Here is a 26,952-nt window from a genome sequence, read left to right as displayed (position 1 = left end):
GTAACCCCAACACTTTGAGAGGCTGAGGTAGGAGGATGGCTTGAGACCAGGAGTTTAATACCAGCCTGAGCAACACAGTGAGATCCCTCTGTTCCCCAAAAAGTTTAGCTGGGCGTGGTGGTGCACACCTGTAGGCTCAAAGTCCCAACCATTCAGGAGGCTGAGGTGGGAGGATCACCTGAGCCAGGGAGGTTGGGGTTTCAGTGAGCTGTGATCACACCACTGCACCATGGAAATAACTTCAACATCCAACAAAAGAGTATCTAAGAGACCAGAGAGAACACTGTGCCTCTGTTTAGAAGTATAACAAGGAGAGTTTAGATGCTTGGAAAAAAAAAATTTGCTACAAAGCTAAATGGGGAAACAAGATAAAAACTATAGATATGCTATGTTTAAAATAATGCAAAGTTCTATATGAGCAAAGCAGAGGGTAATGTATCAAAGTGCAAAATGCAGTTTTATTAAGAATTATGGGGATTTTATTTTTCATAAGTCCACATTTTCTGAACTGTGGTTATTTTGCCAGCATAATTTAAAAAGCATACTGAAAGAATTTCATAAATGATAGCACTCCATACAAACGTAAAGTATTATCACCAAGAGGGCAGCTTATTCTTGCTTAGGACTGACTAGAAATAACATTCATTCAAGATTAACTCTGTCTTCCTATCTCTGAAGAGTGTCGGGACAGGGAGAGCCACCTTTTCCAGGGTTTGTACAACACCTCCATGTGGGACCACCATGGAGCCCGTCTCCCTGGGCTTCAGCTCCCTGCCTCCAGTGGATGCTGGGAGGGGCTTCTTCTGTGACCTGGGCTGGTGACTGGTGCTACATAGTGAGAAGCCCTGCAGGGCAGCCTCACCAGCCCAGGGTGGCCTTGCCCAGCCCCAATCAGTGAAGGGGAGCCTCCAGGCACATCTATCTTGATGTTGTGCCCATCTTCCCTGGATGCACTGGGCACTGCCTGGGAGTTCCCAATTTCTCACCAGGGGCTAAATGGCAAGAGGTGATGTTGGCATGTTAGGATCTGGCTACAACGCTGCTGGGCCATGCTGTGACAGCTGTGGGAACACCCCTGACTGCACTGTCACTAACACACAGCTTTGCAGTAGAGCTATTTACATGAGGTAAGTCCAGGAAATTCACTTTTTCCAAATGCCCACGGCCCAAGATTATTCTCCTCTCTAGCAATATAATAATGTTCACTGGAAAGTAATGCTATTCATAATTCTTGTTTTATTATTATTCTGAAAATAATAGTTTATGGAGGAAACTCCTGATGCAAGCCATGTCAGGAGTCCGTCCGAGGATACAACAGTTGATATATCTCCTTTTTATTTCACACAGGGTCTTGCTTTGCCACCCAGGCTGCAGTGCAGTGCTGTGAATCATGACTCACTGCAGCCTTGACCTCCCAGGCTCAAATAATCCTCCCACCTCAGCCTCCTGAGTAGCTGGGACCACAGGGACACGCCACCACATCTGGCTAATTTTTGCATTTTTTTTGTAGAGATGAGGTCTCACCATGTTGTCCAGGCTGGTCCTAGACTCCTGGGCTCAAGCGATCCCCTTGCCTTGGCCTCCCAAAGTGTTGAGATTACAGGTGTGAGCCACGGCACCCAACAATATCCCTTCTTTTTATTGGCAAGAAAAGATCTTTCCCCTTGTCAACAACTTCCAGGTCCATCAAGGAAAACAGGTGATGGGACTACCTCAAATGGCTCTCAACTTTCCTCCTGGAGTGTGGCCCTTCTGGGGAGGTGACTGACTTTAACTAAAAGAGGCACCCTGGCATGCAGACCTGATTGGGGTGATAAGGCAAGGCTCCCACACCTGAAGAAAGGTGGTCTGGATCTAGGAGCCAGGAAGGATCAGGTGCTTTCTTCGTTGAGTAGCTCAGAAGGCGGCTACTGACACCAAAGCACATCATGTTAGTTTCGAGGTTTGCTTCCCAGGGAGAAATTTCTGCCAGCTCGGGGCGGAACGACGCACAAGAGCTTTGCCACATCCAGCGCGTCGATGGGGTCCACGTCCCTCAGCCCAGCATCCCCTGCACCCAGCAGGCTGCCAGGCACGTAGTATGTGCTGAGCAAGTGTTTGTTGAACTGGATGGCCAACGGCTTCCCCTGGCTGTGCAGCCTCTGGTGCTCAGTGAGGTGCGAGCTCCAGTTGAACATCTCCCCACATTGCTCACACTTAAACGACTTCTCCCCGGAGTGGATTTTCTGATGTTTAATGAGACAGTGGTTCTGACTGAAGGCTCTGCCACACTCACCGCACTTGTAGGGCTTCTCACCAGTGTGGATGCGCTGGTGCACGATGAGGGACGAGTGGCAGCTGAAGGCCTTCCAACACTGGCTGCAGTCGAAGGGCTTCTCGCCTGTGTGGATGCGCCGGTGCACGATGAGGTAGGCGTGGGAGCTGAAGGCTTTGCCGCACTCGTTGCACTTGAAGGGCTTCTCGCCGCTGTGGATGCGCCTGTGCACGAGCAGGTACGCGTGGCAGCTGAAGCCCTTTCCGCAGTCGGCGCACTTGAAGGGCTTCTCGCCCGTGTGCGTCCTCTGGTGGAGGGTGAGGCGAGAGCGGCTGTTGAAGGCCTTCTCGCAGTCGCTGCACTTGAAAGGCTTGTCCCCACTGTGGATCTTCTCGTGCACGGTGAGGGACGAGTGGCAGGTGAAGGCCTTGCCGCAGGAGCCGCACTGGTAGGGCTTCTCGCCCGTGTGTATGCGGTGGTGGCGTGTGAGGTGCGTACGCTGGTTGAAGGCCTTGCCGCACTCGCCGCACCGGTAGGGCTTCTCGCCGGTGTGCACCCGCAGGTGCATGCTGAGCAGCGAGCTGCAGCTGAAGGCCTTCTCGCAGGCGCTGCACTTGTAGGGCCGCTCGCCCGTGTGGATGCGCTGATGCACGTTGAGGGACGAGTGGCAGCTGAAGGCCTTCCCGCACTCGCCGCAGAAGAAGGGCTTCTCGCCCGTGTGGATGCGCCGGTGCTCCAGGAGGTTGGTGCTCCAGGTGAAGGCCTTGCCGCACTCATCGCACTTGTAAGCCTTCTCCCGGCTGTGCCAGCGCCGGTGCAGCGTGAGGGAGGAGCTCTGGCGGAACGCCTTCCCGCATTCGCCGCACACGAACTCGCCCTCCCCGGCGCCCGCCCCGCGCTGCCGGCGCGCCTGGGGGAACTTGTGCGGCTCACTCGGCGTAGGGGCGTTTTCTCCCGCACACAGTCTAGCAGGAGCCTTGGTTCTGCCCTCAGTAGCCTGGACGTTCTTGCGTGTGTCCAGCAAGCGTCCCCCCTCGGGAACGCGTTGCTGGGCGAAGAGGGGACACCTAAGGGGGAATTTCTCTACAGGGACGTCCCAGACGATAGCATGTGCAGGCGCCCAGGGCGCAGCCTGACTCCTCCGCAGAGCACCGGCCTGGCGCCCCCACGCCTGCGCCCCGCCCAGGGGCCGCTCCGTGATGGGCTCCTGGGCGGGTTCTTCTTTGCAAATACCCTGCTGTTGAGAGGGCACCGCCTTCAGCTGCCATTCTGTAAGATATTGAAAGTGATTTTCTGTGAGCAAGCGGAAACCTGGCCTAGAATTCAGATTTGAGAACTGACCTGGAGATGCAGATAAGCCCAGAAAAGAGAGGAGAGGACACCAGGGCCAAGGCTGGAAGGCGCAGGCAGAGAGAAGGGAGAGCCCAGGATGAGATGTGCAAGCAAGAGCGGGAAGAAGGGAGAGGAAGAAAACGCAAGGAGCTACCAGAGAGCAAAGACTGGGAAAGGTGGAGAGGCCAAGGGAATCCCCGGAGGAGCAGCTACAAGCACCAAGGGGGCTGAGAAAGGGGCAAGCTGGGGAGCTGGTGATCAGGATTACACTCATTCACAGACACATCGGCTGACCGACTGCTGTGTCAATACCATGGCAGGTGATCGTAATACACAGGGCAAATACAAGTTTTTTGTGTGTTTGTCTTTTTTGAGATGGAGTCTCGCTGTCGCCCAGGCTGGAGTGCAGTGGCGTGATCTCGGCTCACTGCAAGCTCCGCCTCCCTGGTTCACGCCATTCTCCGGCCTCAGCCTCCCGAGTAGCTGGGACTAATAAATGAATTAAAAATTGTCTGTGGTGCCAAAAGGAAAAAAGGGCCTCCCACACCCCAGCGCTTCCCTTTAGAACACTGGGAACTGCAAACGCTTTCTCTGTTCGAGACGCATGCAAACCTCTTCAGAAGCGAAATGACCCTAGTCCAAGAGTCCAGTCCAAGATGTAACTTCCTGCTTGTCAAAAAGGTACAAGAGGCTGAGTGCGGTGGTTCTTGCCTGTAATCCCAGCACTTTGGGAGGTCAAAGTGGGCGGGTCACTTGAGCCCAGATCAAGACCAGCCTGGGCAACACAGACCCCACTACAAAAAATACAAAATTAACCAGGAATGATGGCACATGTCTGTAGTCCCAGCTACTCAGGAGGCTGGGGTGGGAGGATCACCTGAGCCTGGGGAGATTGAGGATGCGAGCTATGATCACGCAACTGCACCCCAGCCTGGGCAATAGAGACCCTATCTCAAAATAAATAAATAAATAAATAAATAAATAAATAATAAAAACCCAAAAAGCTGTACTCTTCCTTTAGGTGAAGACAGTTGCCCTGTGTGCTGGGTTGGATCTGTCTCCTCTGTCAAAGGGGGATGTTTCTTTCTATCCTGCACACCACATCTGGTTAACCACTTATTCGATAAGAAGGCTTGCTTTTGGCCGGGCGCGGTGGCTCAAGCCTGTAATCCCAGCACTTTGGGAGGCCGAGATGGGCGGATCACGAGGTCAAGAGATCGAGACCATCCTGGCTAACAAGGTGAAACCCCATCTCTACTAAAAAATACAAAAAATAACTAGCCGGGCGAGGTGGCGGGCGCCTGTAGTCCCAGCTACTCAGGAGGCTGAGGCAGGAGAATGGCGTAAACCCGGGAGGCGGAGCTTGCAGTGAGCTGAGATCCGGCCACTGCATCCCAGCCTGGGCGACAGAGCGAGACTCCCTCTCAAAAAAAAAAAAAAAGAAGGCTTGCTTTCTTTTCTATCTCTATAGCAAGGTTTTCTGAGCTGGCAGGAGATTTTATTTCTAATTCTGTCCTCCCCAGGCTTAAAAAGGGGCATCTAGTGCAGTGGGCAGAGCTGCACGGTGGTGCTGCCCGTGGCCTCAACCCATCCAGAAGGGCAGGGCAAGTGGAATTGGCCATGGCACACATGGCAGGTAGCCAGGTGGAGAGCGAACAGCATGTGCAGAGGCTCAGAGGTGAGACAGTAAGATGAAGACAAGATACGCAGAGGCAGGAAGGCTGAGAGGTGACCCTGGCAAGGTGGATGGGTTTGAGGTGACCAGATGCCTGACTCAGAGGGCAGTTGGGGAAGAAAGGCCTTTTGCACAGAGGGTGACCCTTGATCATGTGGTATCTTGGTGGGGGGCGGGGAACAGGGGAAGCAGGGGGCAGGGACAGAGTCTCGCTCTGTTGTCCAGGCTGCAGTGCAGGGGTACAATCACGGCTCAATGCAGCCTCCAGCTCCTGGGCTCAAGTGATCCTCCCGCCTTGGCCTCCCAAAGCGCTGGGATTAGATGTGTGAGCCCCTGTGCCTGGTATAATGGTTTGTCTTGAAGGTGGCTTTGGTGGTGTGTAAGGAGGTGGGAGCGAGCAGTTAGGGAGGCCAGTTAGGGAGGCCATCTGAATAATTCAGGTGAAAAATGGCAACTTCAGACTGGTACCAAGGCTGTGAAAATGAACAGGAAGCAGCAGATCTGAGAGCCATTGAGGAGCTAAAACTGATGGCTCTAGCTGTTGACTGAAGGTGGCAAGAGAGGAAATGGGGGAGAGGATGAGACCTCAGCAAACACCCAAGCCAAGGATGGACGGTGGAAGCTTTTGCAAAAACAGGGACGGGAGGAGGAAGGTTCAGTTCCAAGTCTGGTTTTAGACATGCAGGCAGAGGCCCACGAGATGATCAGTGACACAGGGCTGCAGCTCAGCTGGTGTTGCTATAGTGTAGACGACGCCCACACCAAGTGAGAGGTGAGTCTAGGCAAGGTGCACAGAGCAGAGAGAAGAGGCCCAGGCCAGAAAAAAGTCATTTTGGCAGCAATAGGGCCAACAACACAGCAGGGCACATACATCTAAGGGATAATGTGCAATCAGTAAACATCACGTGAGGATGCTCACTACACCATGGCCAGTGTGGTAGCCAGACTCCGGTGTGCGTGCTGTGCTTCCAAGGGTGCGTAAGGCTTTATTTATTTTTTTTTTTGAGATGGGGTTTAGCTCTGTCTCCCAGGCTGGAGTGCAATGGTGCGGTCATGGCTCACTGCAACCTCTGCCTCCCAGGTTCAAACGATTCTCCTGCCTAAGCCTCCAGAGTAGCTGGGATTACAGGCACCTACCACCACGCCTGGTTAATTTTTTTTTTTTTGAGATGGAGTTTCACTCTTGTTATCTGGAGTTACCTCCCGGGTTCAAGCAATTCTCCTGCCTCAGCCTCCCGAGTAGCTGGGATGACAGGCATGCGCTACCATGCCCGGCTAATTGTAATTTTAGTAGAGATGGGGTTTCTCTATGTTGGTCAGGCTCGTCTCGAACTCCTGACCTCAGGTGATTTGCCTGCCTTGGCCTCCCAGAGTGTTGAGATTACAGGCGTGAGCCATTGCACCCGGCCACGTGTCGCTTTAGAAAAGTCTATCCGCACACAGAGGAACGGCCTAGAGGAATCAGTGACGTGGTTAGTTATTAGAGAACAGTTATCTCTGGGTGGAAAGATTATGCAGGATTTTAATAACCTTTCAGCCTCATTTTCAGTGTATTCATATACGAATCAAACAAAAATATGAATTTTTTAAAACCTGTAATTTTGTCAAAGAGGACAAAGCAAGCATCAGAGGCTGGGGTGAGAAATAAAGACCAGAAAGCGGGGGCTGCAGCTGCTGCTGCAGGTTGGGGCTGGGTGGTGTGTGGCAGCAGAGCGGGTATGGAGAAGGGACTGCCTTCCCCGACCCCTGTGCTCTGTGCTCCCCAGCTTATTGGCTGCCTTTCCCACAGAAAGGTGTTTCTTAAGCTTTCTAGACACCTAACATGCTCAGCAGTCACTGTCCAATAAATTAAGCTGAAATGATTTAATTTACTTATTCATCAACCAACTCAGTAGAGAAGTCTATGAAAAGAATGTCGGAGAAGAAAAACAGACCACCTTCTGCTCAAGACCCACCCCGGTCCCCTTTCCCTCATGGAGGGCTGCTATCTTGGCCACAACCTAGAAGCCCTCGCTGATGTTGACCCTGACCCTAATGCTGGCCCTGACCTTGATGCTGATGCTGACCCTGATGCTGATGCTGACTCTGACGCTGATGCTGGCCCTGATCCTGACACTGATGCTGATGCTGACTCTGATGCTGATGCTGACCCTGATGCTGATGCTGACTCTGACACTGATGCTGGCCCTGACCCTGACACTGATGCTCATGCTGGCTCTGACACTGATGCTGGCCCTGGCCCTGACACTGGCCCTGAACCTGATGCTGATGCTGGCTCTGATGCTGATGCTGATGCTGATGCTGACCCTGACGCTGACACTGACCAATGCCAGTTGCCCCTCCCCTGGTGGCCCCCTGACCCCAATCCCACACCCCCGGCTGCCCAGCCAACACCACTGGCTCAATATTTCTATTCCTGCCTCCCCACCCCCATCAGCAGGTGGCCATTTGGTCCCAATGGCCCGGTTTGCTCCCTGTTGTATCCCAGAACAGGTTTCAGCACACAGGCAGTGCTCAATATGTGCTGAAGGGAGACAGGCGGGAGGGTCTGGTGGAGGACCTGAGAAGGTGACATGGAACCAGAGCAAATGGAGGGAGGAAAATAGGGGCCATAGGAGGAGGTGCCGCCGGAGGTGCTGGGGTCGGCACCCTTCCACCTGTGCCTCTGCTCACCTGGACGGGGCCCTCCAGGGACTTCCCTCTGCATGCTCCATGGCTCCTCGCCTCGTTCCAGATGGGAGATCACGTCTGGCTTGTGCAGTGGAGGTCCTGCTTGTGGGGAGAAAGTGGGGCTGGGCATGCTGCGGCTCTCCAGGCCCAGCTGACCTCAGGGGCCGCCCCTAACAAGGACAATGCCTGTGAAGTGGACACTCTCTGGGAACAGAAGGTCCTCTGGGCCAAAAGCAGTGAGGGTGTCAGACTGGAACCCAAATACCAGTGCACACTCTGAAGACCCCACGTGTGCTGACGTCCTTACTTTATTACTCGAGGACCGTTCCAGAGCCAGCTGGGCTCCAGGGTCCCACCTTCCTCTCTTCTCTCCCTGCCCCCACCCCAGGACCAGGGGAAATGCCAAGCAAGGATGCTACCAGCTCCTACGCTGTCCCCTGAGGACTTCTGGCGTGGCCAAGGCCCCTGGCCATGAGTGCCCCAAGGCACAGGTCTTGCTTCCCACCCCATGACATATCTGGCACCAGGGCTGGCACTGAAGGGATCCTCCTTAATATCTACCATGCAGAAGAAGGCTGACAGCAGACGCCCAGCCTGGGGCTGGGGGGGATCTTACCTAGGGCAAGAAGGTTCTGGTAGTTCTCCAACATCACATCCCGGTACAAGGCCCTCTGAGGGGAGTCTAGCTGACCCCACTCCTCCTGGGTGAAGTCCACAGCCACATCCTTGAAACTCACCGATTCCTGAAATGACATATAGGTTCTCACTCACCCAGGACTGATTCTGTGTCCATGGTTCCAAAGGAGCCAGAGATTGATTAACGACCCTACAAGTAAAGGGTTAACCTCAGGTGACCTTCTCCCATGCACAGAAGGTTGTGCTGTAGACACTGACCATGACTGAATTTGGGGACCAGGGGCAGGGAGAGGGGCTGGGAATTGGCATGCATTCCCACACCACCTTCTAGACTGGGAAAGCAGGTCTGAATAGACACTGCGGGGTCTTGGCAACTTGAGGTGGGACCCACATGGCTGTTGTATCACGCTCTAAGTCCTGGGTGAGATGCTATGCTTCATGGGGTCAAGAATTTCAAACTTAAAAATTTGAGAGAATATTAATAATACAAAAACCCCAGCAACTCTATTCAAAGCTCACTAATGCAAAAGGATCCGAACCCAGACTAGATACCGTTATTACACTCTAAAGAAGGAAACCTTGTATATGTATCAGCAAGTTCTGTGCCCCAAGGGATCAAGAGAGGCTACCTGCAGTCCTCACCTGACTGCCTTCCAATCCTTCCCGCCTGCTCCCCCTGGGCCTGGGCATCCTGGCCACCACCCAACTCCAGACTTGCTTTGATCCTTGAAAGGATCAAATAGATGCCAAGGAATTTCAGTGCATCCCAGAACAAATCCCAGAAACACTTAAGAAATTCCAAAAACCTACTCAACAAAGTAAAATTCACAATGTCCAGCATCCAATCAAATAACTAAAAGGTGAAAAACATTAACGAAATCAGAGGAATTAAGAGTACATTAGAACAGTATGTGTTTACCTCAAAAGAAGTCATTAAGGGAGGAAAAGAGAAACAAAAAAGACATAAGACATAGAAAACTAATAGCAAGGCTGGGTGGGGTGGCTTATGCGTGTAATCCCAGCACGTTGGGAGGCCAAGGTGGCAGATCACCTGAGGTCAGGAGAATTTCTTGAACCCAGGAGGTGGAGGTTGCAGTGAGCCAAGATTGCGCCACTGCACTCCAGCCTGGGTGACAAGAGCGAAACTCTGTCAAAAAAAAAAAAAAAAAAAAAAAAGGGGGAAAAAAGAGACATGTAAATCCAACTATATTAATAATTACACTAAATGCGAATAGTTTAAACACTCCAATTAAAAGGTGGAGATTGTCAAACTGAATTAAAAAAGCAAGCTACAGAAATCTACTTTACATACAAAGATAGGTTAAAACTGAAAGGATAGAAAAAGATAAACCCTGCAAATACTAATTAAAAAAAAAAAGCTGAACTGCCTATAGTAATAGCAAAGTAGATTTCAGAGAGACGACTATCAGAGATAAAGAGAATATTACATAATGATAAAAGGCTTAATTCGTTAAGAACTCATGGCAATCCTAAATATAAATGTATCTACTAAAAGAGCTTCAAAATACATAATGCAAAAACTGACAGAACAATTGAAAACACCATCATTCAACTTGACTTAACAGATATTTACATGACACTCTAGCCAACAAAGGCAGAATACATATTTTTCAAGGGCATGTGGAACATTTACCAAGATAAACCACACTCTGGGAAATAAAATAAATCTTGGCAGATTTGAAAGGCTTTAAATCATACAAAGTTCATTCTCTGACGACAATAGAATTAAATCAGAAATCCATAATAGAAAGTTATCTGGAAAATGCCCTAAATATTAGGAAATGAAACAACACATTCTGAAATAACATACGGTTGAAGAAGAAATCACTAGGGAAATTAGAAACTATTTTCAGCTGAATAAAAATGTAACATAACAAAAGTTGTAGGATATAGATGAGGCAGTGCTTAGAAATTTACAGTGCTGAATGCTATACAAGGGAAAAAAAGTGTCAAATCAATATCTATGTTTCAATCTTAAGACACTAAAGTAAGTAAAATAAGTTTCAATCTTAAGACACCAAGGAGATAATAAGGATCAGAAATCTATGAAATGGAAAACAGAAAATAGAGAAAATCAATAAAACAAAAAAATGGGTTTTTGAAAAGATCAATAAAATTGATAAACTACATGGCTCAGCAATTTCACACCTAGGTATTTATGCAAGAGAAATTAAAATGCACAGCCATACGTGTACTCAAATATTTATAGCGGGTTTATTTGTTTTTTTTTTTTGTTTTTTTTTTTTGAGACGGAGTCTCGCTCTGTCGCCCAGGCTGGACTGCAGTGGCCGGATCTCAGCTCACTGCAAGCTCCGCCTCCCGGGTTCACGCCATTCTCCGGCCTCAGCCTCCCGGGTAGCTGGGACTACAGGCGCCCGCCACCTCGCCCGGCTAGTTTTTTGTATTTCTTAATAGAGACGGGGTTTCACCGTGTTAGCCAGGATGGTCTCAATCTCCTGACCTCGTGATCCGCCCGTCTCGGCCTCCCAAAGTGCTGGGATTACAGGCTTGAGCCACCGCGCCCGGCATATAGCGGGTTTATTTGTAATAGCAAAAGCCTATGAGTGACTAAATATCCATCAGCTGGTGAATGGATAAGCAGACTATGGAATATCCATCCAATGGAGTAATGGGCTGAATTGTATATCCTTCACCTCAAATTCCTATGTCTCAACCCTCAGTAACTCCGAGAGAGGTTTTTTTTTTTTTTTGAGACATAGTCTCACTCTGTCACCCAGGCTGGAGTGCAGTGGTGCAGTATCAGCTCACTGCAACCTCTGCCTCCTGGGTTCAAGAGATTCTCCTGCCTCAGCCTCCTGAGTAGCTAGGACTATAGGCACACACCACTACACCCAGCTAAATTTTTGTATTTCTAGTAGAGACAGGGTTTCACCATGTTGACCAGGCTGGTCTTGAATTCCTGACCTCAAGTGATCCACCCAACTTAGCCTCCCAAAATGCTGGGATTACAGTCATGAGCCACTGCATCTGGCCTGGAGAGAGGTTCTTTGAAGAAGTAATTAAGTTGAAATGAATTCAATACAGTGGGCCCTAATCCAATATAACTGGTGTCCTCATAAGAAGAGGAAATTTGGACACAGACATAGAGGAGGTAAGACCATGTGAAGATGTAGGGAAAAGGTGGCCATCTACAAGCCAAGAAAAGAGGCCTCAGAAGAAACCAACCCTGCTGACACCTTGATCTCAGACTTCTTTTTTTTTTCCTTCTTTGAGACAGAGTCTCACTCTATCACCCAGGCTGGAGTGCAGTGGCACGATCTAGGCTCACTGCAAGTTCTACCTCCTGGGTTCATGCCATTCTCCTGCCTCAGCAGCCCATGTAGCTGGAACTACAGGCGCCCGCCACCATGCCCGGCTAATTTTTTTGTATTTTTAGTAGAGACGGGGTTTCACCATGTTAGGTAGGATGGTCTTGATCTCCGGACCTCGTAGTCTGCCTGCCTCAGCCTCCCAAAGTGCTGGGATTACGGGCGTGAGCCATCATGCCTGTCCTTGATCTCAGACTTCTTGCCTCCTGAATTGTAATAAAATTAATTTCTGTTGTTTAAGCCCTCCTGCCATACTTTGTATGGCAGCCCTAGCAGACTAATACATATGGAATATTACTCACCAATGAAAAGGAACAAACTACCGATTCACACAACAACATGGATAAACTCAAAAGCATATGCTAAGCGAAGTAAAGCAGAGACAAAAGACCACATAGTATAAATTCCATATGAAATCCTTAAAGAGGAAAATCTATAGCAAAACTATAGTGGTTACCAAGGGGAGAGGGGAGAGGACTGAATGCACAGGGGCATGAGGACATTTTTGGGTCATGGAAATGTCCCATATCATGATTGTGGTGCTGGTTACACAACTGTATATGTTTGCTCAACCTCATCAAATTGTATACTTAAAATTGCACAGTTGTGCTGTATATAAATTACACCTAAATAAAACCTTACCCCGCAAAACACCGGATTTCAGATGAGGAGGTAGAGATGAGGACAAATGCTGAGAACACACCCCTAACTGAGGCATGCAGGCATGAAGGACAATGATAGTCGAGGGAAGGAGAAAATGGGCTGAAACAAAGCTCCAAGCTGGGTGTGGGGGTGCACACCTTGGTCCCAACTACTCAGGAGGCTGAGGTGGGTGATTTGCTTGAGCCCAGGAGTTGAAGGCTGCAGTGAGCTATGATCATGCCACTGCACCCCAGCCTGGGCGACAGAGCGAGACTCTGTCTCAAAGAAAAAAAAAAAGAAAGAAAGAAAAACAAAAAATAGCCCCAAAGGTATCAGAATATGGTGCTGGCCAGTGAGGCTGTCAGAGGCCACATGGCTTCAGTGTGGGGAGCATCAACCAGCAAGAGTAGGGTAGGGTCTGAGGCCCGCACAGGCCTTTTTGGTGGGTATTTCTGGTCCACTGGGAGAAGCCCGTGTCTAATCTGTCTTCATTCAGGAAAGGGAATAAAAAGCCCAGAGAGTATGTGTTGGAATCAGATGCCGATGTGGTAATGACACTAGCAGAGAAGTCAGAACAGACCACACAAGATGTCCCAGGAGACAGAACAACTTGAACTGTGAGTGTGAATGAGACTGTCAAGAGAAAATGCCAAAGGCGATGTGTACTCAGGACAGTCAACTGGTTATTCAAGGATCTAACAAGCAAATATTTTACAAATAGGAATAACACATGCACAAGGGCCCTACCACCTAGAGGGAGCTGCACAGACACATACAGACATACATACATGCACACACACTTTTTTTTTTTTTTGCTGAACCATTTGAACGTAAGTTGCAGACATCATGACGTCTCACTCTACAGTCTTCAACTTGTATCTCCTGTGGATATTCTCTTACATAGTCACAGTACTATTATCACACGCAATAAATTTACTATTGATATAATATGACCCAAGATACAGCCCATTTTCAAATTTCCTCAATTGTCCCAAACTGCCCTTTTTCAATTTTTTTGGATCTATACCCTAATCAAGGAACATGCATTGCATTTGACTGTCAAGTTTCTTGAGAACTATAAAGCATCGTGACACACTACAGAAGTGAGGCACATCTCACAATACACGTTTTACAGCTGTTTCTAGCTGTCAATAATCAGCTGTCACCTCTTTTGAGTGGCAGACTGACAAAATCACAAAATGCTAAAAACCAACCAAACAAAAAACCCATAGACCCCTCATCCCTCCAGATCTTTCACTCTACTGTGCTCTTTGTCAACTGCACCCTTCTAAATACTACCATGGGGTAGGGCGGTTGCCGTAGAGAAACAAAATGAGGAACAGAGTCCACAGTCTGTAAAAGGAGGGATCTGGGTCCCACGTGGCTGCAGAAGTGCCCAGGGCCAATTCCTTGCTGATCCATCAGATTCTATAAATCTCCAGGACTCTCCATGAAGGCCCCACGTCAGGGGCCAGGCACAGAGGAAAGCACACAGGGATGCCTCCCCTACCACCACTGTTAACCCAGTGCTGCAATCCGGGTCTTCCTCAGCTGCTGCACGTGCCCCTGTCCGATTCCATCCCAGTAAATCAACCGTGCAAACATCCTGCACCAATCCCTGGCCAGCATGTGGAGAGACAAAGCGACCCCATGTGAACCATCACCTACTTTCTCAGGTTCCACTAAAACCACTCCTCGAGCTCCCAGGACAGCGCTGGGCAGAGAGATCCCCAGGAACTGACCCACTGAATCGGGTTGGAGGAGACACTCCATAGAGTACATCTCCAGGCACACCTCGGGCAACATGTGGACTCTTCAACTGGAGCTGTTTCCACTGCCCAGAGCTTCCTCAGGACTGGCCAGCAGGTACCCAGGTGAAGGTCTGTGGAAGGCTGATGATCCAGGGCTGGGGAGGAAATGTGCCAACCCTCTTCATAAAGAAGGAAGAACACTCAGCCACTCACCTTGGACCTGGCTTCGGGAAGAACCCAACCCGATATATCCTCGGGATTCTCTTTCAGGGAAACAGCAGGATCCTGAGAGGAAAGAGCTGGGGAAGGAGAAATGAGTCAAGGCCACGGCTACCAGGCTCACAGCTGAGCTTAAAGCCCACCTGTCGTGGCACAAGTGAGAATCAGAGAGGAGGTCAAACCTGCCAGCAAGGCCAGGTGGGGAACAAGCCCCAACAGCTAGCACCAACTGATATAGCATCGAGGGATAATTCTGCCTGTGTCTCAGACACTCCAATTCTTGAAGAAAAGAGCTGCTATCCCCCAATCAAGCACGTCTGAGTGGGAACAAAGGGTTGGGCACCGGGAAGAAAGAAGCAGGAGGCCAGGTGCGGTGGCTCACTCCTGTAATCCCAGCACTTTGGGAGACCGAGTCGGGCGGATCGCTTGAGCTCAAGACCACCCTGGGCAACATGGCGAAACCCCGTCTCTACTAAAAATACAAAAATTAGCCGGGCGTGGTGGCGCGCGCCTGCAATCCCAGCTACTTGGGAGGCTGAGGCGGGAGAATCGCTTGAACTCGGGAGGCAGAGGTTGCAGTGAGCGTAGATCAAGCCATTGCACTCCCGCCTAGGTGAGAGGGTGAGACTCCATTAAAAAAAAAAAAAAAAAAGATGCTGGATGCTTCTGGGAAACTGGCCTGATCTCTCTGAGTGTCAATATCCTCAAGTGCAAATCCACAGACACGCTGACTACAAGAGCGAAGCTGTACCTGTCTTCTCGGGCTCCGGGGCAGGGATCTCCATGGCCTCCACGGCAGCCTCCCCGGGAGGAGTGGGCAGCTCTGTACCTTCCAGGACTCAGGGCAGGCCCAGAGGAGCGATTCCTGCTCCTGGGGCTCAGGGGCCTGCAGCGGAGCCTCGCGGGGCGGCCACGCGCTCACAGCTGCACGATCACACGCACGGAGCCCCCTCCTCGCGCCCGGCTGAGGCGGGGCTCAGGCCGGCTCCGCAGATACCCACTCCCCACACCGGGCTCAGCCCCATGCCCGGCGCACGCACGCCCCGGCACACCCCCGCCACACGCTCCTCCGGGCGAACCCGCGCTCGGAAACCAGGGCCAGGCCTAAGGTTCCGCGGCCCGGAGCCATCGGACGCCGAGCGACCAGCAGATAGGTCCCGAGGCGGACAGAGACCGCTGACGGTCTGAGGGACCGGCAAGTGGACAAACCGAACTCCCACAAAAGGACGGTGACTGCCACAAAGACCAGCAGGCGGCCGCCGCTGGAAAGTGCGCCTGCGCAGAACGGGCGCAAACTACACCTCCCGGGAGCCTTTGCGCCGCGCAGGCGTCAGACTCCATTTCCTAGAGAGAGTCCGGGCCGGTGCTTTGAGTCCGGATGCCAACGAGTATGTAGCATACCCTTCTAGGAAATGTAGTTCCTGGGCCAACAGCCGGGAGCTCGGGCAACCGCCACGCTCTTGCGGGCGAATGTAGCCGTGAATCTAGATGTGCAGATCAGTGCAGTGCCGCTGAATGGGTGTCTAATTGCGAGGATATTGGGAGGGCGGTGCCCAGGAACTGGGATTTGTCCTGTTAGTTCGGCCACGTCCCCAAGTGGAGTCGAGTGGGTTCCTGCCCACATCCGTCTGCAGGAAAGACTCAAGCCCCTGGTCTTAGGGATATTGGGAGTGGTGGGCCTGGCCTCGAGGGGTTTTCCAGGGGCCCTGCCCCCACTCCCCTTTCTCAAGCCACATATCTGAAGCCCACGGGCGGAGGTCCCCAGAGTTGGGAGAGCTCTGGCCTAGCCCCTCCCAGGGGGCTCTGTCCACAGTTCACCCTTGGGGTGGGAAAGGAAGGTCTGGGTGGCGGCCCAGTCGTGGCGGCACAGGGCTGTGCCATGAACACAGTGATGATGTCGGCGTCAGGAACACTGAATATGTACTGAGCACCAACCACATGCCAGGCCTACTTCAAGAGCTTGGAGTACATTTTTCTGGCAGAATGCTCACAGCAACCCAAGGAGGTTTGCTAACCATTATTATTCCATTTGGAAGATGAGGAAGTTGTGGTACAGGTGCGTGGGGTAACGTGTCCCAAGTCACACAGCCAGAAGTAGGAGTCCAGCACCGAAGTGCAGTGCCACGTTCCTACTGAGAGGTGGTCTGGCGTGAGGCGGGGTGGTGCACATTCCAAACCCTTTAGCCTCCCACCTTAACCGCAGCTTAGGCTTGGCCACAGGCTCTCGCTTGACATCTGTGTCCACTGCCCACATCAGCACAGCTGTGCCCAGACCTCCCTTGCCCAGTGCAGCGCCCGTGTTTGATTTTGTTTTGAGACTGGGTCTCACTCTGTGGCCCAGGCTGGAGTGCAGTTGCACAATCACAGCTCACCGTAGCCTCAACCTCTCCAGCTCAAGCTATTCTCCCACCTCAGCCTCCCGAGTAGCTGGGACTACAGACATGTACCACCACGCCCAGTTAATTTTTGTATTCAGCACCCAATTTTAATAGCAACCCAGGACAAGAGCCTTGGTGGGGGTGTTGAACTGTTGATTATACAGTGTATGAGTCTTTTTCTACGTGTGTAAGTTTGTGTATGTGTTTGTTTCTCTGTGTATCTTACAGATGTAGGTGTTTGCTCTTGCCTCACGTTTCTTTCTTTCTTTCTTTTTTTTTTTTGAGACAGTGTCTTGCTGTGTCGCCCAGGCTGGAGTGCATTGGCGTGATCTCGGCTCACTGCAAGCTCCGCCACACCATTCTCCTGCCTCAGCCTCCCGAGTAGCTGGGACTACAGGTGCCTGCCACCACGGCCTGCTAATTTTTGTATTTTTAGTAGAGACGGGGTTTCACCGTGTTAGCCAGGATGGTCTCGATCTCCTGACCTCGTGATCCACCTGCCTTGGCCTCCCAAAGTGCTGGGATTACAGGCCTGAGCCACCACGCCCAACTGGGTCTGCATCTTTCTGTGTAAGTGCGCATGTGTACATGTGTGCCTCACTGTGTCTACACAGAACTGAATGTATGACTGGTGTATCTGTGCATGTAGCTCTGCAGTTCATCGCTATAGACTGGATGGTTGGGAGTATCATCTATGTCTGCTTGCCTGTGTTCTGTGTGATAGTACATAGAAGCCTTGTGCCGGTGACTGTGGATGGCGTCTTGTTCAGGTGAATCTGTAGACCTGTGTGTGTGTGTTTCTCTCAGAGTTATAGTTTGTGTGAGATGGTATGCACCTCTCTTCATTTGTGGGGTTGTAGACCTCGCAGGTCGAGTTGTGGCTGTGTGTGTGCCTGCATGTGTTCTTCTGTGTTGACTTCCAGGGCTCATCAGCGTCAGCATGTGCATCCTTGTGTACATGTGTATGTCACTGTGGGCCTCATGGACCCCCTGTGTCTGTAGGAAAGCCAGTGTGAGCCCAGGGATTCTAAATTGAGTGCTCTGTCTCCTGCGTCTGTGCCCAAGTACAAAGGCTATAGGGACAGGGATGTGTCCAGCCTGAAGGGAAGAGTGGAAGGGAGGATGCTGTTATTGCTTTCTGCTGACTATAGACTTCTGAGGCTGGGGAAGGCATTTACCGCTAGGCCGTTTAGCTTAAGATTCTCACTTACATAAGCAGTTCCAGGTCGATTCCTAAGTTTTCTGATTCCTCAATTCTCGAGGGTTGACCAGCAGGGCTTTGTGAAGGCCCAGTGAAATATGGATATATATGCCTTTTTTTTTTCTTTTTTTTTCCTGAGATGGAGTCTCACTCTGTTGCCCAGGCTGGAGTGCAGTGGTGCCATCTCGGCTCACTGCAACCTCCATCTCCTAGGTCCAAGCGATTCTCCTGCCTCATCCTCCCTAGTAGCTGGGACTGCAGGCACCTGTCACCACATCTGGCTAATTTTTGTGTTTTTGGTAGAGATGGGGTTTCGCTATGTTGGCCAGGCTGGTCTCGAACTCCTGACCTCAGGTGATCTGCCCACCTTGGCCTCCCAAAGTGCTGGGATTACAGGCATGAGCCACCATGCCCAGCCTATATATGCCATTTTAAAAGCAAAAAGCATTTTTAAAGTGGAAGATTTTATCTTTGTGTGGGGTTTGTTTGTTTGTTTGTTTTTGAGACAAATTTTCACTCTTGTTGCCCAGGCTGGAGTGCAATGGCATGATCTCGGCTCACCGCAACATCTGCCTCCCAGGTCCCAGTTCAAGCAGTTCTCCTGCCTCAACCTCCTGAGTAGCTGGGATTACAGGCACACGCCACCACACCCAGCTAATTTTTGTATTTTTAGTAAAGATGGGGTTTCCCCATGTTGGCCAGGCTGGTCTTGAACTCCTGACCTCGTCACCCGCCCGCCTTGGCCTCCTAAAGTACTGGAATTACAGGTGTGAGCCACCGCGCCCAGCGTGTGGGGTTTTCTTTTTGAGATGGAGTCTCACTCTGTCACCCAGGCTGGAGTGCAGTGGTGCGATCTTGGCTCACTGCAACCTCTGCCTCCTGGGTTCAAACGATTCTCCTGCCTCGGCCTCCCGAGTAGCTGGGACTACAGGTATATGCCACCATGCCCAGATAGTTTTGTTTGTTTGTTTGCTTTTGTATTTTTAGTAGAGATGGGGTTTCACCATGTTGGCCAGGCTGGTCTCAAACTCCTAAGCTCATGTGATCTGCCTGCCTTGGCCTCCCAAAGTGCTGGGATTACAGGCGCAAGCCACTGTGCCCATCCTAAAGTGGAAGATGTTAAAGACCAAAACACAGCAATGTCTTACTACATTAAATACTTGGTGTCACAACTGAAAAAATATTTTATTTATTTATTTATTTATTTATTTATTTACTTACTTACTTACTTACTTACTTAGAGATAGTGTTTGGCTCTGTGGCCCAGGCTGGAGTACAGTGGTGTGATCTTGGCTCACTGCAACCTTGGCCTCCTTGGCTCAAGCGATCTTCCCACCCCAGCCTTCAGAGTAGCTGGGACCACAGGGGCGTGCCACCATGCCCAGCTACTTTTGTTATTTTTTGTAGAGACGGGATTTCCCCATGTTAGCCAGGCTGGCGTCAAACTCCTGATGAGTTCAAGGGATCTGTCCGCCTTGGCTTCCCAAAGTACTGGGATTACAGGCATGAGCCACAGCATCCTGCCTGAAAAAAATATTTTAAATAACTGTTCCAGCCCTGGCATGGTGGTTTACGCCTGTAATCCCAACACTTTGGGAGACTGAGGCAGATGGGTTGCCTGAGCACAGAAGCTTGAGACCAGCCTGGGCAACATGGAGAAACCCCGTCTCTACTAAAAATACAAAATTAGCCAGGCGTGGTGTTGTGTGCCTGTAATCTCAGCTACTGAGGAGACTGAGGTGGGAGGATGGCTTGAACCTGGGAGTTGAGGCTGCGGTGAACCATGATTGTGCCACTGCATTCCAGCCTGGGGAACAGAGCAAGACCCTGTCTCAAACAAACAAACAAACAAATAAACAAACAAAAACCTGTTCCAGTAATCACCAATTAGTTTGTATCAGACAAACTCTCTTGCCAATAACAATTCAAAACTTGCACAGAGAAATAGATCTCAGGAAGAAAACAGTAGTCTTAATAGGCTGATGATACAGAGGTTAGAGTTTGGGGCCTCCAGAGTTTTTCTAAGTTGAGAGGCAAAATCCAGGAACAGAGACAGTCAAATCGGGGTAAGCCTCAGATTTTGCATACAAATTTATTTCAAATCCTTGGATGTCTCCTAATTGTATAAGACTCCAAGAAAGGCTGGGCACTGGGGCTCACACCTGTAATCCCAGCACTTTGGTAGGCTGAGGTGGGCCTTCAAAATCCTTGCTCTTTCTGAAGTAGACTAGAGGCTTCTCTGAGGGGTGGTCTCACCTCACGCTGAGACCTCTGCATGCCTTTTGCATAGAAATATTTGATGAGGCTCCCAGGGGCCCTTAGGACCTTGGGTTATGAGGACCAGGAGCATTAGAGGACTGTGCCCCTTCTCCCCACTATAGATTGAAGTAAAGTTCTCAGTCAAGTTCACCAGCAGGGAGTTCAGCTTGAAGAAGATGCTGTCCCAAAAACAGACGGGTCTTCGGAGTTAAGATTGCTGTGGTCACCAAGTGAGTGTGGAGGGGCTTGGGCTCATGCACTGAGGGCGCCTGTCCTTTCAGCTGTTTCTGCAGAAAAAAGCATGTGTGGGTCTCTCCTCTCTGTGCGTGGTTGCTGCACAGTGAGATCAGGCCCCAGAGAACACTTGGTGTGTTCAGCTACCTCCTGTGTTTCCTGCAAACCAGCTCAGGAGTGTCCTTGCCGCCTTGCTTGGAAGCAGTAGGGCTGGCTCCAGGAACTGCCCAAGTGCAGGGTTTTCTGTCCTCGCTTGGAATTTGTCATGGTCCCAGGTTCCTGTTGAATGGTTGTAACTAACCCCTGTCCTTTTGTCACGAGTCAGTTGCCAAGAGAAGCCTGTTGGGTTTGAGAGCAGTTCTTGCAGACACAGATCACTTCCTTAGAGAATTCATTTGCTTCCCCAGGATGGAATCTGGCTGGGCCCCTGAACTTGCTGGTCATGTGGGCCGGGGCCTCCATCAGTTGTACCCTGGACTCCTATCTGTGTCTAAACACCACTCCCCATCCCCAACTACACGGGAACCACTTGCGTAGCACTCTGGGAGGGCTCTGGGCATGAGCAGTGAGGACTCCCAGCAGCAGCTCCCCCAAATAACCACTGCTAATGAGGGTGGCTTGAGAAGCAGCTTTGATGTGCTCCCAAATCCAGTTGCAAAACAGAACTAAAGTTAAGGCCTCAGCAGAGCACTGTGTTGTAACTTTGAAGGATTCTTACTCTAGTGTCCTGTGTGGCAGTATTGAAATTGTTCATTGTTAAGACTCAGAGGAGAAAAGCACTTAGCATCGTGGGACTTGGAGCATTGGTGCTGAGGCACCACTTCATTCATTTGTCGGATGTTTATTTAGGCCTGGGCCTGGGGCAGGGGTCAGGGGATTGTCCTCCCGCACAGCACATGGATGGCAGGACCAACACCAGGCCTGATCTCCCAGCTGGGGGCACAGGCTGCTAACCCCAGATCTGGAATCTTTCAGATGCCCTTCCTGTGCTGACTTTACTAAGCAGGGCTCTGACTTTCCCACAAAGATCATGTGTGACTTGCAGAGGGTCTGTCTGCTTCAGCCTCTTAGAAAGGTCTTGAGAAAGTACATGCAATGAGGACCGAGCTTGCAGAGGGAGGTCAGGCATGCAGAAGGCTCGTGTGCAGCCCCAGACCTGGGTGCCTTCATCACCGTCCTCACCCCACCTCTGGGTGTGCAGAGAGGGGGCAGGTCTCCTGTGCTGTGGACCAATAGCAGGGCTGTCAGGACACTGAGAACATTTCCTCCTCCTGCAGGAGAGAGAGGTCCAAGGTGCTCTACATCGTGTGCCAGTGCGTGGAGGAGATCAAGCGCCGAGGCATGGAGGAGGTGGGCATCTACTGTGTGTCCGGAGTGGCCACGGACATCCAGGCACTGAAGGCAGCCTTCGACATCAGTGAGTGTCAGCTTGTGCAGGATGGATAGAGGTGTGGGTGCCGGTGTCCGTGATGAGATCTTAGAGCACTCCATGGCCTGGGCATGTCACATCCTTCTCTGTGTCTTTTCTTCATTTACTGTTTTATTATTTTTAAGAAAGAGAAGACAAGAGTTGTAGAAGGAACTTCTGTAGAAACCAGTTTTTAAACCAGCCTAGCTACAGATGCTGCTTGCTGGGGTGCACCAGGGGCTTCCTCAGGGTCTTGGCCTTCCTGCCTTGGGGGTGGACAGGAGGTCTGGAAGCCCAGGACTCAGTGCAGTCTATCTACTGCCCTGCTTGAGGATGTGGAGGGCAGAAGGCACTGATGGGACCCAGCTCAGACCAGGGCTTCAACATCTCCACCTCCATCTCACCAACCCTCAGAGGCTATGAAGGACCTGGAGCTGCCCAAATGCCAGGGGAGGGCACCGAGACCCCAGAGGGTCCTTGCCCAGCATCTTCAAAGCAACAGGACTTTGTGCCTGCAGACCCTTTTTGGGGGCACACACCACCCACCCTGACCAGGATCCCTAGAATGCCCAGCACCCCTAGGTGGGCCCTGTGGTAGTTTTAGCTCCCTCTGGGAGTCCAAAATGGACCTGGCCTGTGGTGGGGAGGTAAGTCCCAGTGGCCAATTTGGTCCAAAGGAAGACACCAGTTCAAACACTGAAACCAATCAGATTCTTCCACGGCCTTCCTGCTATCAGAAGACACTGGTGCAGGGGTCGTTGCTATGTACAGGGCAGAGCCACCTGATTCCCACCCAGGCACTGTGTCCTGCCATGCTGGCCGCCTCCTGGACATCACATCGGAACAAGCAGGGGAGAGGAATGGGAATGCCCATGCACCCCCGTCAACTCTGCAGACACAGAACCACACACAGCTCTTGGGAGGAGTCAGATGAGCTGCTCAAAGCCTGGGAGGGACCTGCATAGTGGTCAGTGTGGCAGGGATGGTGCTTTAGCCAAGGCAGGGGTGGTGGGAGACCCACTCAGGGTCCTGAAGGAGGCCGCTGCATTTCCGTGCTCTTTCCAAATAACAAGGACGTGTCGGTGATGATGAGCGAGATGGACGTGAACGCCATCGCAGACACGCTGAAGCTGTACTTCCATGAGCTGCCCGAGCCCCTCTTCACTGATGAGTTCTACCCCAACTTCGCTGAGGGTATCGGTGAGCACTGAAGGCCTTGTCCTTGTGGGAAACGTCTCCTCCACATGCACTGCTGCCCTTGGAGGCTGTGAAAAGTGAGGTGTGGGAACCCGAGCTATGCCCTCTCTGCCATGATCAGGGTTTTAACCCAAACACTGCTTGGAAAGCAGGGGACCAGAACTGAACCTGTCCTGGAAGGCCTTGCCCATCCCCAGAGAGCTCCCCATCCCTATTCCTCGAGGAGACCAAGAGGGTGAAATGGTCAGCACTGCTGTGCTGTGGGGTCCTGAAGTCTGCTGTCCTCCTTCCGTCAGACCAGGGCTAAACAAGGGCACCCAGGTGCTCTAGCCATGGGTCCTGGCCCAGTCAAGCATGGGTTCAAACCTGCCCTGACCCTTAGTCAACCTGGAGGCTGATGTCTAAAGTGGGCACTGGTGTGTGTGGCACGTGTAGCCTCCACATCACCCTTAGGGCAGGTCTGCCTCCCAGTCCCATGCACAGAGGACCTGCTCTCCCAGCCAGAAGGTGCCCCTGTGGTGTCCAGGGCGTCGAAGGGGGTCTCTGCGTATTTGGTGGGGCTGGGGCCCTTTCCCCTCCTTGTGTCCCTCAGTCCCCTGTTTCATTCCACACCAAGCCTCCCCTGCCGTGGGCTCCCCTGGGGAGGAGGCGGCAGTGAGGGAAGCTCTGACCAGGAGCAGCTGCTTTCGTGGTACCTCCTGCTGCTGTTTGCTGGGTGCTACTGACCCCTGTGAGGTAGAGAAAAGGTGTTCGGGTGGCTCACACCCCACACAGGTGCCCCTCACAGGGTCTTCACTGGGGGCCAGCACTGTGGGAGTGAGGATGATGACGGGCCTGGCCTTTCTAGTGACATGAGCCCTGGGTGCTCCATAGACCACCCTGGGAGAGGTCTCTGGCTTGTGACCCTGAGGAGTAACCCACCGCCTTCTGCAGCTCTTTCAGACCCCATTGCAAGGGAGAGCTGCCTGCTCAACCTGCTGCTGTCCCTGCCGGAGGCCAACCTGCTCACCTTCCTTTTCCTTCTGGACCACCTGAAAAGGTAGCCCACCTCTCCTGTGGCTGCCCAGGGCTCCACATCCCCAGGCCGTGGGGTGCCCTTCTGCTCCCAGCAGACCCCCAGCACTGAGGACCTTTCCCCTCGACCCCTGTCTGCAGTCCCTCACTGCTTCTAGAGACTAGCGCCACTGCCACCCCTGCCCCAGCCTCTCCTCTTTGCTACCCTCTTTTCTCCACACTGTGGCCTTAACAAAGAGTTCAGAGCTTTGGCCATGGCCAGTAGTGTACTTGTACCCCTCTCTTTCCTCCCACCCAGATCATAGAGGAGACCTCCCCATCAGCCCAGAGCTGGCCCCTTGTCCTGGGCCACTGAGACCCAGAAGTACCAGGGCTGGAGTCAGTTTGCAGGGTCAAGATCAAGGTCAAGGTCTCTTCCTCCCTGAGGACTCCAACATGGCCCAGCCCCTCTACTTCTCTCCTGGTGGTGGCATTGAAACAGCACCTCTGCTTTGGTCCTCTACAGGGTGGCAGAGAAGGAAGCAGTCAATAAGAAGTCCCTGCACAACCTTGCCATGATCTTTGGCCCCACACTGCTCCGGCCCTCAGAGAAGGAGAGCAAGCTCCCTGCCAACCCCAGCCAGCCCATCACCATGACTGACTGACCAAGCTGGTCCTTGGAGGTCATGTCCCAGGTATGGGAAGACAGGCTTCAGCCCATGCAGCCCTGACCTGACAGAGGTGGCCTCTGCCTGCCCCACCCCCAGTCCTCCCATCTTCCTACTTGCATGGTATATGGTGGTAGCTGAGATTCAGAGAGAGGGACTTGCCTAGGCCTGCATGGATGGGAGGGTTAGGGAGGGCCCATGCCACTTGTGGGTCCTGTTGGTGTACCTCACTGAGGGCTTAAAACCACCCCAAGTGTTTGAGTGTGGTGGCTCATGCCTGTAATCCCAGCACTTTGGGAGGCTGAGGCAGGATAACCAAACCCAGGTGTTTGAGACCAGCCTGGGCAATGTAGCAAGCCCCATCTCTAGAAAAAATAAAAATAAAAATTAGCCAGGCATTGTGGCACACACCTGTAGTCCTAGCTACCTGGGAGACTGACACTGGAGGATCACTTGAGCCCAGGAGTTAGAGGCTGCAGTGATCCATGATGGAGCCACTGTACTCCAGCCTGGAGGACAGAGCAAAAAAAAAGTTGAGTGAGTCTGCTGAGCTGAGAGAACACAAGTGAAGCCACCTGTGCTGGGGACACTTGGGGCAGGGAGAGTATGGGCAGAGAGAAGCCAGAGAAGTCCAGGCCTGTGGAAGTCAAACAGGAGATTGTGCACCAGGAGGGTGGTCAGGATCAGAAGACGAGGCTGCTCTCCCGGGAGGACAAACCCTAAAGTGCGTAGCCTGGGACTCCCTCCCCGGGGCTCTGTTGCCCCTACTGGAGCTGCCTTCCAAAGAGGACAAACACAGCAACAAAAGACCTGTTTCTGCATAAAAATCCTTTTGGAAAGAAAAAGAAGAAAGCCATGAATGGAGTAAAAACGCTACCCCGTGTCGACTTAGCGTCTCAAACCCTGTTCTAAATAGAGTGTGGTTTCTAAGTCAGGGAAATGGAAGAGGCCCCACCCACACAGGGACAGGGCCATTGCCTCACAGGATGAAGCAGCAGTGTTTATTCAAGGTACAACAGCGAGGGAATCCAGTCACATTCCCTTCTTCCCGAAGAGGGCACATGTTGACAAGTGATCCAGTAGAAATGTTTTAAACTCCGATAAGTTTAAAAAAACCATTCCCTTCACCCTGTCTCCCAGGGCCTGACCTGGACTCTAAGATGCACTGGCTTGGGGAGCCCTTGGGTGGCTGCATGGAAAAACCACAGTCTGAGGCCAGCCTGGGGCTCCCAGCCCTGGCTGGGATCTGCCCAGGCCACCTGTCCTTCCGCTTTGGGTCGCTGTCTCTTGGCAGATGACCCGACACTTGGGGGTGGCCCAAGGACATCTCAGGAGGGTTTAGTTCCTACTCTACGGATGGCCCGATTAGTCAGAGGTCTCCAGGCCCTCTGTCGGCCTCCTGGAGATGGACTGGGGCCTTTAGACTTCGGTGGAGAACAGGATGCTCTGTCTCTTGCTGTCCGGGGCAGGGATGGCCTCCAGCTGCAGGAAGTACAGCAGCACCTGGACCTGCCCATCAGAGTGGGGAAGAGGAGAGCGGCTTAGAGGGGGGCTCACGGCTGCTGGAGGGGAGGTCTTTGGGGCCCAAGCCCTCAAGTCCAGCTCAGGTGCTGGGGACCCCTGCTGGTGTCATGAACCCCTTACAGTGAGGCAGGGGTGGGATGGGGTCCTGACAAGGCATGACTTAGGGGGGTTATTCGTTTATTTTAGGGATACACAGGGCCCCCCCTCTGAGCTGCTCTCCTGGGCCACTGTGCCCAGCCAATTTTTATGACTGTGAGTGGGGACAGATTTCTTAAGCAATTCACAAACAGCCATAGTTTTAAGGGAAGAAATTGATAAATTAGACTATATTCAAATTAAGAATTTCTGTTTATTAAGAGACACCACTAAGAAAGTGACAAGGCAAGTTGCAGAGTGGGAACAGATCTATGAACACATATAATGACAAAGAGGGCTCACATTCAGAATATGTAAAGAGCTCTTAAAAATCACTAAGAGAAAGAAAAATGGGTAAAAGATATAAGCATGTAATTTATAAAAGCAAATACTTGAATGTGTTCAACTTTCTTAATATTCATGTAA

General features: G+C 51.6%; 1 protein-coding gene and 1 pseudogene across 7 annotated transcripts; one reads left to right on the top strand and one right to left on the bottom strand.

The window, feature by feature from the left end:
• Positions 1-430: 430 nt before the first annotated feature.
• On the bottom strand, positions 431-15,828 carry ZNF74 (zinc finger protein 74). Of its 7 annotated transcripts, none has more exons than XM_025399737.1 (6): positions 15,281-15,828; positions 14,524-14,609; positions 9,619-9,714; positions 8,548-8,674; positions 7,935-8,030; positions 431-3,523 (listed from the first exon to the last, which is right to left on the bottom strand). In XM_025399737.1, exons 4-6 carry the CDS (start codon positions 8,579-8,581, stop codon positions 1,932-1,934), a joined length of 1,722 nt encoding a protein of 573 aa, XP_025255522.1. In that variant the 5' UTR covers positions 8,582-8,674; positions 9,619-9,714; positions 14,524-14,609; positions 15,281-15,828; the 3' UTR covers positions 431-1,931. The 7 variants fall into 7 exon arrangements, with proteins under 7 accessions (XP_025255522.1, XP_025255521.1, XP_025255520.1 ...); XM_025399736.1 differs by lacking the exon at positions 9,619-9,714 and having other exon boundaries at positions 15,281-15,367; positions 15,609-15,789; XM_025399735.1 differs by lacking the exon at positions 9,619-9,714.
• Positions 15,829-17,847: 2,019 nt separating this feature from the next.
• Positions 17,848-25,284, top strand: LOC112632416 (annotated as a pseudogene).
• The last annotated feature ends 1,668 nt before the right edge of the window (positions 25,285-26,952 follow it).

The sequence above is a fragment of the Theropithecus gelada genome, chromosome 10 (assembly GCF_003255815.1).
Source record: "Theropithecus gelada isolate Dixy chromosome 10, Tgel_1.0, whole genome shotgun sequence".
In the NCBI taxonomy this organism is placed as follows: domain Eukaryota; kingdom Metazoa; phylum Chordata; class Mammalia; order Primates; family Cercopithecidae; genus Theropithecus; species Theropithecus gelada.
Note: the sequence above shows the minus strand (reverse complement) of the source record. Positions and strands in the feature narration are given on the sequence as shown.